Raw genomic sequence first — 10,394 nt, 5'->3', positions numbered from 1 at the left:
CGCGGTACCTGTTCCACCTGACTACAAGTAGAAAATTGTAAAAAGAATAGGTAGAGAAGGTCTGTCCGATGTTACTTGAATAGCTAGAAATTTTGTTACTCCAACTTACGGATTTCCCTATGAAAAGCTTCCTCGCGAATACACGATATTGTAAAACTCAATAATACCGATGATAATAATGATTGAATTCACTAGTTTCAAGACCTATTGTAACTGTGATTTCCCAGTAAATATTGAGTTATTTTAATTGACTTCATTATTTCATCTTTCAATTTCTGCTTTTGATTAAAAGTTATTGAATTGTTGATGAAATTATCATTTATCACTTATCAATAAAGAATTTTACAAAACGTATAGATTTATAACAAATTTTAGCAAAACTTTCGGAAGCCAATTTTTTTTAGTCGATATAATTAGCATGACATTTGTTATTAACTTGGAAAGGGGAGGTCGTGAAACAAATTTTGAAATTGTTATATAGAAAATTCGTATTCATTATCGACTTTCGAAATTAATGGGCCGCCTCTAAATATTGTAAACAAGATTTCTTTCTCCAAAAATTTTTTGTTCTCGTAGGCTACGAATTCTACCCCCCAGCTGAGAAAACAAACTCTTTTTTTAACCACACACAACTGTCGGACGGTTGATACATAGGTATATCAGGTATAGCAGATCACGAACTTACGAAATGTCTCAATGTATGAAATTGACTTCAGCGACCACCCAGATAATCCTCCTTAGGAACCCTTCCGTCATTTATAAATGGTTGCAAAGGTTTCGCATATTTCAAGGATCACGATTCAACTGGCTCGCAATCATTTTGCATGTCATGGTAACTACTGGCGAACGATTTAGCATTTGTGGGCCTCTACACATCGAATGAGATGCCGCTGGACTCACTTATTTTAGTGATTTGATTATGGCCCTCAGACCAAAAGTCGCCTGCAAATTGCTATATTCTGGAGCAACAATAAGCATGGTGGAAATGAAAACCGTTACGAAAAAAAAACGTACGTAAATGAAAAGAACTAAACTACCCTGTTATTGCATTTGTTAGTGTCCAGCCTTATGTTTCTGTGATTCCACCAGAGAAATCAAATTCGGCGAAATTCGCGAATCAGTTCGTTTGTCATGACACGGGATAGGCCTGTGAAATCATACGAACAATGATGGGTAGTAGTGGTTTGATAGAGATGACGATTACCTTCGGCACGGTAACAAAAAGTTATTCGCCGCTCGAAGCGAGCAATTTCAATTGAAAAAATCCTCGCAGTTGACGGATCCGTGGAAATTATTTGGATCAACCGAATAGTCTATTTTACCGAAGGGTCAATGTGCGTGAGGACGAGTTGGGGCCATACTTGCGAGTGATGTTGTAGCATGTATACGAGAGTCCGTTCGGTTGTAAAATAGGAAGGGTGTTCGCCAGTATCACCTGATTAATTGTTCGCTTCATAACCAATATATAAGAGCTACGTAAGTGGAGTTCCGTACACGTCAGACTCAAGTATTTTCAAAACATGTGAAACGCCCACATTATTTTCTACGTTGGGTTCTACACACGTAATCGAAAGACCCACATCCCTACCACAAACTGCCTCTGACCAATCGGAGGCAAGACATCCCTCGAGTATTCATGGTCTGAATCGTTATGAAAATAGTGCATATCGACTGCACCTGATACCAGAACTCTCACAGTCACTCACGATCCGAACTCGGAAGGGCCAGTAGAATCGGTCCCGCTCCGAGTCCTGCAGTTTCTGTCGAGAGCTTAGAGCAGAACAGCGTCAGACTTATCGCGAAAGCACCTTTCGGTTGTTTCGCAGTCGTGTGATCATTCAATTATGGGTAGTGCTGAGAAAATGCGGACGAAACGACGGTTCACCTTCGAGCAATCTATGCTTATACTCAAATATTCGGTGGCTCCAATAGCATGTTGGCCACTGCCAGCGGAAGCTAGTGCTTCGGAAGTTCGATTGCGCAATATCTGGTGGTGGTTCGCATTTGTTCATACTGCTTTGTCTAGCTTCGGTTGGATCTGGAATATTTATCTGAACACGGACAACTTCGAGATCGCAATGAAATCTGTTTCGGAATTGTTCCCTTTGCTCGCTATTTGCTTGAAAATGGTTATCTGCAGAATAGAGGCATCCCGATTGCAGGTATGCTCCAACAAATCGTAAAGACTATTCACAGCGAGGATTATGCTTTTTTGTGAATATCTATGTTCAATCAGGAATTGCTGGCCGAAATGAACTGGTTTCTGAAAAACGCTACGACAGAAGAATGGGAACTGCTTATGCGATACTACGACAAACACTTCGCTTCGCATTCAACTTTTTTCGTCGTAACGTGTGTGACAATATTGTACTACATATTTGAACCCGCGGTGATATCAGACCAGATCTTTCCAGCAACAGTTTCATATCCGTTTTCCGTTGAACCCTTTTGGATTTGGGCAACTATATATGCTTCGCTCATCGTTCTTGCAGTGCAAATTGGAAGTATGTTATTGATAGACTTGATGTATGCCACTTTACTTTGGTACGCTAGTGCCAAATTCGAATTTTTGGCAATCGAATTTTCAAACGCAACCAACGAGGATGAATTCGGACGCTGCGTTAGAAAACATCAAGAACTGATGGAGTAAGATGATTCATAAGACACAAAATCATGGTTAAAAAACTGAGAGTTCGGTAAAATTATTCAACTCCATGTTTCGTTCTCAGGTACTTCGTAAAATTTCGGATCAGCATTGGCAGAATGGCTGTGGTAATGATCGCCGTAGCCATGTCTGCCGTTTCCACTGGAGGTTTTATGCTGATTCGCGTGAGTTTGTGTCTTTCGTAACCAGTTCATCAGTTGAGATTCAGATGCAGGCAAGGAGTAAAAATGTGACCGTTATTTTTCCATTATTTCATGGGTGCGACGGGATTGCAGGATATACCGTTGATTGATTTCGTGAAGTATGTTATCTTCGAATTTGTCGCCGGGATTCAGGTGTTGCTGTTCGCCTGGCCATCGGATCGTATATTAGAAATGGTAATGCGCTAGACACATCGAACAGACGACACGCTCCCAATCCAATAACTTCCGATCAGTTCCGCGCTGCTCTATTTTTTTCATCCATGATTTATTGATTCACAGGGTGAAAGAATGCGTCATTCGGTCTACAACTGCGCATGGATAGGCAAATCACCGCGTATGCTGAAAGACATGATTATCGTTTTGCAACAAGCGAAGAATCCACCGATCATCACCATTGAAGGATTTCTACCCATCTTGTCACTTGAGTTCTTCGGAAATGTGAGCAACCTCCAAGTCTTTGCAACGAAATGTATCGACTTCTGAATCTATTTATTTACCTCATTCTCGAATTCTTTCCCCAGTGCGTAGCGGCCAGCTTTTCATACATTGCAACGTTACGAGCCGTTGCTGGAGACTGAGGACTACGTAATTCTGATGATTGCAAAAGATATCTCATGATGGCCTTCCGCACTCCCAGATTGAATAGCAGTTATAGTGAAATCACATCACACTCACAACGAATGTCACGTCTGTGAAATTTATTAATTCTCACTATCACTACCATGTATCTTTTTAGTAGTAAACATGATGATTATACCACACCCACCTTACAATCCACTGGTTCAATAATTCTCTTTGGTATCTAGACATGTTCGATCTAGTCAGAATTGAATAGACGCGCAATTCTCATTAAGTATAGTATACGAAACCAGAAAGACATTACTCGTTGCAACTCTTATGCGTTTCGGAATGATTATTTGAACCGAACAACGGTTTTCTCCTCACGGCATCATGTTCATCGGTGGACAAGAGTTCGAACTCTTGTCCACCGAGTTTCTCAACGCACGCAACGAGGATGACTTCAGACGCTGCAGCTCGAAGCATCAGGTGTTGATCGAGTGAGACTGATTTTTAGATGTCGACTGATCTGTTTGAGGCTCGATTCCGGGCGAATAATCAATTTGACCACCGTTCTTTGTTCAGTTACTTCGATCGACTGAGTCTTACCACGGCTCCTATGGTCGGACTCCTTTTTTTCGTGATCACGTTCAACGTTAGCACTGGGGGGCTTGTTCTTGTTCGCGTAAGTTCGCTTTTCCAATCCTCTTTGTACTTATATTTTGATCAGAAATGAAGTCTGATGCCGATTGGTTTTTCTACTTTTTGCTAACGGAACCGCTGTGCAGAATCCACCATTTTTTGTTGCGGCAAAGTTTGTTCTTTTCGTCGTTATTTCTGCGGTGCAACTTTTCATATTTGCCTGGCCGGCGGACAACCTGATCGATTTGGTAATTGATACGATCTGTTATGGCTCATCACTAAATTTCACCCCATCTATCGCACACACATGGATGGAATTCAGTCGCCAAGTGAACACTAGCAATCGACGTCAAGTATTTATGCTTCTATTACAGAGCGTGAAACTGAGAAATTCAGCCTACGGATGCGCCTGGATTGGCAATTCTCGAAAAATGGTCAGAGATCTGATCATTGTTTTGCAGAGATCGCAACGTCCATTGATAATCACCATGGCCCATTACGCACGTTGGTACTTCATAAGCTTGAGGAAACAGTGCCTATGGATAGAGTTTTCCTTTATTCTATCTCATAATGTCCTTCATCTAATACAATTCACTGAATATTGCGGTAAAAAATTCATTTCACCATGACAGTAAAACATTGATATCCGAATAACTTGAAATCTTTCCTGACCTAATTCTTTCCATGGACTTCGATTTTGAAAATGAAGACAAGAGCCTTTCGAAACGAAAAATGCACTCTGTTCCGAATGATTAGAACCTACACCCACAATAAATTGAAAAATTCTTGAGTCACGCATGGGAAATCAGTGGTGAAAGAATATTATTCGTTCAGCATTCATTGTCAATCTATAATACCGGCGGTCGCTGTCCGGAATGTAGACGGTACCCGATGTCACCTACCCTTTGGCCGGTCGTTACCGACATGGCTAGGTAAGACACGGAGGGTGTAAAAGCTCCATTTCGCATGTATGCGTAGCGAATAAAGCGTATGGATCTTAGACAGGGGGACCATCCCCAGTGGGTTGTCACGTAGTCAACTTTCACGATATCAATTGATTCGATCAGCAGCATAATAATTACGGACGCCTCGTTTCTTGAGAACTGAGGCCATCAATTATCAAGATCCATGTTACATGATTCGATCTGCAATGAATTCCGAATCAAAATTGAGTGAAGAATGAAATATATATGCCCAAGAAAATCGAATTGATCGGATCACACCATTTGTCGAAATACATATAATATATTTCATGAACTTATACGTAACTTGCATGAATTGAAATTATCAACAGATAATTATTGACGAACTGGAGAATTTCGAAAATCTCATAATATTTTGCATAAAAATACACAGTTATTATATGCTACAATCTTCATAGTTGTGACAAAGTGATTACTTCGAGTGGACACTATCATATATGAATGTGCGCAGTGCCAACGAAGCACAGGGGTAGTTTATTCATCAATCGAGCGTGATGTCGAAGAGTGTTGCGAATTTTTCCTGTTTCCAGTTTGTTCGCAGGCGAATTTGACGAATCGAATTTCGTATGGCCCCAATCAAGATTTAGGTACTACCATAGTGATAGTCAACGTAACGGCTGTCAACAAAGTTGTCCTAATCAATGGAATTGACCTTCACTACCACCAAGTTATGCTTTCGTTGCCGTTACGCGCTCTAATTCCAGTGATTCCATGATGGTCCTCAGACTAAGAGTCGCCTGCAAACTGCGATATTTTGAAGAGACAATAGCTATGGCGAAACGAAAATCCGTCACGAACAAAAAACGTACAAAACCGAAACGATTTCATTTAATTTATTTCTGAGTTTTTCAGTCTCCGTTCGTCTCTTCTCGTAATTCCCACCAGAGAAATCGGATTGAACAGGATTCATGAACTTGACACTGTATAAGCCTGTGAAATCGTACGAAGAGTACCATATAGTAGTGGTTAATGGAAAACGGCAGTAAACTCAGGCACAGAGACCGACAATTTATCGCCGCTCAAGACCGACAATTTCAATCGGGAAAATCCTCGCGGTTTACGGAGCCATGTAATTTGATTCGATTCAAAGCAATAATCTATGGCTCCGGAGGGTCAACGTGCGTGGGGACAAGTTAGGGCCGTACGTGCCAATGATGAGGTAAAATGTGTGTAAGAGTCCGTTCGAGTGTGACATCGGAAGGGTATTAGCCAGTATCACCTGACTAATTGTTCGCTTCATGACCGATATTTAAGTGCCGTCTGTGGAGTTCCGTATACGGCGGACTCAAGTCTTTTCAAAACATGTGAAACGCCCGCACTAGTTTCTACGTTGGGTTCTACACACGTACTCGAAAGAACCACATCCCTACCACAAACTGTCTTTGACCAATCCGTGGCAAGACATCCCTCGAGTATTCGTGGTCTGAATCGTTATGAAAATAGTGCATATCGACTGCACTTGATACCAGAACTATCACAGTCACTCCCGATCTGAGCTCGGAAGGGCCAGTAGAATCGGTCCCGCTCCGAGTCCTGGAGTTTCTGTCGAGAGCTCAGAGTAGCACAGCGTCAGACTCATCGCGAAAACACCTTTTGGTTGTTTCGGGTTCGTGTAACTATTCAACCATGGATAGTGCTGAGAGATTGACGACGAAACGTCGAACCACCTTCGAGCGATCTATGCTTATACTCGAATATTCAACTTGGCCAACGGGATGTTGGCCATTGCCTGCGGATGCTAGTGCGTCCGACATTCGGGGTCGCAATATCTGGTGGTGGTTTTCATTGTTTCATTCAACTATTTCTACCGGTGGTTGGTTCTGGAATATCTATCTGAACACGAACAACTTTGATGTTGCAATGAAATCTATTTCGGAACTGTGCCCTCTGACCGCTGTGTTCCTGAAACTGGTCACCCTCAGATTAGACGCAACCCGATTGCAGGTATGCTCCGACGAATCGCGAACGCTGATTACAACGAGAATTACCCTTTTTGTAAATAAGCATGTCCGGATCAGGTTTTGCTGGCCGAAATGGACCTGTTTCTGAAAAATGCCACAGCAGAAGAATGGGAACTGGTGATGCGATACTACGACAAATACTTCGCACCGCATTTCGTCATCTTCGTTATAACGGTTTGCACACCATTGTGCTACGTATTCGAACCCGCGGTGAATTCAAAACAACTATTTCCAGGAACAGTTGCATATCCGTTTTCCGTTGAACCCTTTTGGATTTGGGCAACTTTATATACATCGCATATCGTTCTTTCAGCGCAAATTGGAAGTATGTTATTGATAGACCTTATGTATTCCGTTTTACTCTGGTTTACTGGTGCCAGATTTGAATTGTTAGCAATCGAATTCTCGAACGCCAACAACGAGAATGAATTCAGACGCTGCGTTAAAAAACATCAAGATCTGATGGAGTAAGATTATTGACGGGACCTAATTCCACGTTTGACGAAACACAAGTTCAGGAGACTTATCTAGCTCGATGTATCGTTCTTAGGTCCTTCGTGAAATTGAGGATCACCACGGGCAGAATGGCCGTGGTAGTGGTTTCCCTGGCCGTTTTTGCCGTTTCGACCGGAGGCTACATACTGATTCGCGTGAGTTGGTGTTTTTCCTGACTAGATCATCATTCGGAATGTCGAATGCAAGCAAGCGATGAGAATGCGACCTATATTTCCCAATTGTTTTATGGATGTGACGGGATTCCAGAAACCACCAGTGTTCGAGTTTGGAAAGTATGTTTTCTTCGAGTTCCTCGGTTTGATTCAGGTGTTTCTATTCGCCTGGCCGTCGGACCATATATTGGAAATGGTAATGCGCTACACCCGTTGGAGAAATAGCCCAATCCTTGCTCTAGTATGCGATGATTTCCTGATATTTTCACGTTCACTTAATTCATCAATTCACAGGGTGAAAGAATGCGTCATTCGGTCTACAATTGCGCGTGGGTAGGCAAACCACCGCGTATGCTCAAAGACATGATTATCGTTTTGCAACGAGCGAAGAATCCACCGATCATCTTCATTGAAGGATTTCTACCCATCTTGTCTCTTGAGTTCTTCGGAAATGTGAGCAACCTCCAAGTCTTTGGAACGAAATGTATCGACTTCCGAATCTGTGTATTTACCTCATTCATGAATTCTTTCCCCAGTGCGTAGCGGCCAGCTTTTCATACATTGCAACGTTACGAGCCGTTGCTGGAGACTGAGGACTACGTAATTCTGATGATTGCAAAAGATATTTCATGGTGGCGTTCCGCACTCCCAGATTGAATAGCAGTTATAGTGAAATCACATCACACTGACAGCAAATGTAAAGTGTGTAAAACTTGTCAAATCTTACAATCCCTACCATGTATCTTTCGATCAATAAATATTATGATTATACTATTCCGATTTCTCACTCCATTGGTTACAGAATCGCTTCCGATCCGATGTAGTATTCCAAATGGCACTCATGGTTTGCCGAAAATTTCTCCCGGAACTGCATATTGCAGACATCGAAACTGATTTCAGATATTCAATACTTGTATTTACGCTAAATCCTCCAAAGTTATTACTTTTCGCGTTAATCGGAAGGTACTCAATTCCTACTATGATATGGAATAATCAGGATTCAACAGATACGCATTTTTCATTACCTATTATGATCTTGCAACTTTTCGTGTTTGCCTGGCCGGCGGACAACCTGATCGATTTGGTAATTGATACGATCTGTTCGGCTCATCACTAAATTTCACCCCATCCATCGCACACACATGAATGAAATTCAGTCGCCAAGTGAACACTAGCAATCGACGTCAAGTATTTGTGATTCTATTACAGAGCGTGAAACTGAGAAATTCAGCCTACAGATGCGCCTGGATTGGCGATTCTCGAAAAATGGTCAGAGATCTGATCATTGTTTTGCAGAGATCGCAACGTCCATTGATAATCACCATGGGGGGTATAGTTCCCATATTGTCGCTTGAATTTTTCGGAGGCGTAAGTTTCTCTGGAACTTTGAAGCATGAAAAAAAATTGGAAACGAATTCTGCTGACCAAAATATTTGAATTGCGGTATTCTAGACTATCGCAGCTAGTTTCTCCTACCTGACGACATTGCGTGCCAAGGCCGTTAAATTGTGAGGAGGATCGGAAACATGATGAGCCAATTCCCAGCGGCATGTTCGACTTCAACTACTTCCACTCTTCGGCCATATCAATTTTGCGCAAGACTTGGGTTTTTTTCAAGGATTTCATGAACCGACAAGAATAGTGTCTATGAATGGCGTTTGGGTTCGTCCTATCTCATACTGTCTTATGTTCCAGAGAATGCACTAACTAGAGCAATAACTTCATGTCATCATCACAATAAAACGTTCATAATTGAATATTTTGCAGTCTATTCTTGCCTGATCCTTTCCATTGTTTTCGACCCTGAAAAAAAGACGAGAGCCTTTCGATACAAAAAATTCACTTTGCTCCAAATAATTAGATCCTACACCTACAATAAATTTGAAATTTTTTTGGTTACGCATAGGAAATCATTGCCGAAAAAATATTATTCGTTCAGCACTCAATCTACAATACCGGCGGTCGCTGTCCGGAATGTAGACGGTACCCGATGTCACCTACCCTTTGGCCGGTCGTTACCGACATGGCTAGGTAAGACACGGAGGGTGTAAAATCTCCATTTCGCATGTATGCGTAGCGAATAAAGCGTATGGATCTTACAACAGGGGGACCATCCCCAATGGGTGGTCATGAAGTCAGCTTTCACGATACCAAATACCAATTGATTTGATCAGCAGCAAGATAATTACGGCCGCCTCGTTTCACGACGAACTGTCGGTATCAATTATTAGGATCCGTGTTGTACGACTCGATCTGCGATGAAGTTCAACTGAAAATTGCGCAAAGAATAAACAAATCAAACCTGAGCAAATTAAAAAAATCGGATCATACCATTCGTCGACTCAAATATAATAATTTTCATGAACTCATACGCAACCCGCATGAATTACAATTATTAACTGGTAATTATTGACGAACTGGGGATTTTAGAATTCTCACAATAGCGCGGATAGACATAGATAGTTATTATATGCCACAATTTTCAAGTAATGGCAGAGCGATTACTCCAAGTGGAAACTATGATGTATGATGTATTAATGTGCGCGGTGCTAACGGAGTACAGGGATAGTTGATTCGTCAGCCGAGCGTGATGTTGAAGATCGCTGCAAATTTTTTTTGTTTCTAGTCTGTTCACAGGCGGGTCTGACGAATCGAATTTCGCATGGCCCCGGCCAAAATTTGAGTACGGCTATAGTGATAGGTAACACGAAAAC

General features: G+C 41.8%; 2 protein-coding genes across 2 annotated transcripts; both read left to right on the top strand.

Moving 5' to 3' along the window:
* Positions 1–1,658: 1,658 nt before the first annotated feature.
* LOC105687273 lies at positions 1,659–9,267 on the top strand. The gene is made up of 15 exons (XM_048652164.1): positions 1,659–2,162; positions 2,237–2,646; positions 2,730–2,829; positions 2,941–3,042; positions 3,148–3,306; positions 4,443–4,572; positions 5,582–5,754; positions 6,495–6,995; positions 7,070–7,479; positions 7,563–7,662; positions 7,775–7,876; positions 7,975–8,133; positions 8,483–8,764; positions 8,890–9,048; positions 9,133–9,267. The coding sequence occupies exons 1-15, from the start codon at positions 1,845–1,847 to the stop codon at positions 9,190–9,192; spliced, it is 3,165 nt and encodes a 1,054-aa protein (XP_048508121.1). The 5' UTR covers positions 1,659–1,844; the 3' UTR covers positions 9,193–9,267.
* Positions 6,522–8,452, top strand: LOC105687268 (odorant receptor 46a-like). The gene is made up of 6 exons (XM_012402737.3): positions 6,522–6,995; positions 7,070–7,479; positions 7,563–7,662; positions 7,775–7,876; positions 7,975–8,133; positions 8,217–8,452. The coding sequence occupies exons 1-6, from the start codon at positions 6,678–6,680 to the stop codon at positions 8,271–8,273; spliced, it is 1,146 nt and encodes a 381-aa protein (XP_012258160.3). The 5' UTR covers positions 6,522–6,677; the 3' UTR covers positions 8,274–8,452.
* Positions 9,268–10,394: the final 1,127 nt, after the last annotated feature.

Source organism: Athalia rosae, chromosome 3 (assembly GCF_917208135.1).
Source record: "Athalia rosae chromosome 3, iyAthRosa1.1, whole genome shotgun sequence".
Classification (NCBI taxonomy): Eukaryota; Metazoa; Arthropoda; class Insecta; order Hymenoptera; family Athaliidae; genus Athalia; species Athalia rosae.
This window is presented reverse-complemented; position numbering and strand designations above follow the sequence as displayed.

Excerpts from the sequence above, each read along its gene's own strand:
- LOC105687273 (XM_048652164.1), top strand. The coding sequence starts at position 1,845 with ATGGGTAGTGCTGAGAAAATGCGGACGAAACGACGGTTCACCTTCGAG. Across the intron at positions 5,755-6,494 it reads CGTTACGCGCTCTAATTCCA|TGCATATCGACTGCACTTGA; the intron begins GTGATTCCATGA and ends TTATGAAAATAG. Across the intron at positions 8,765-8,889 it reads CGGACAACCTGATCGATTTG|AGCGTGAAACTGAGAAATTC; the intron begins GTAATTGATACG and ends ATTCTATTACAG.
- LOC105687268 (XM_012402737.3), top strand. The coding sequence starts at position 6,678 with ATGGATAGTGCTGAGAGATTGACGACGAAACGTCGAACCACCTTCGAG. Across the intron at positions 6,996-7,069 it reads TAGACGCAACCCGATTGCAG|GTTTTGCTGGCCGAAATGGA; the intron begins GTATGCTCCGAC and ends TGTCCGGATCAG. Across the intron at positions 7,663-7,774 it reads GAGGCTACATACTGATTCGC|AAACCACCAGTGTTCGAGTT; the intron begins GTGAGTTGGTGT and ends ACGGGATTCCAG.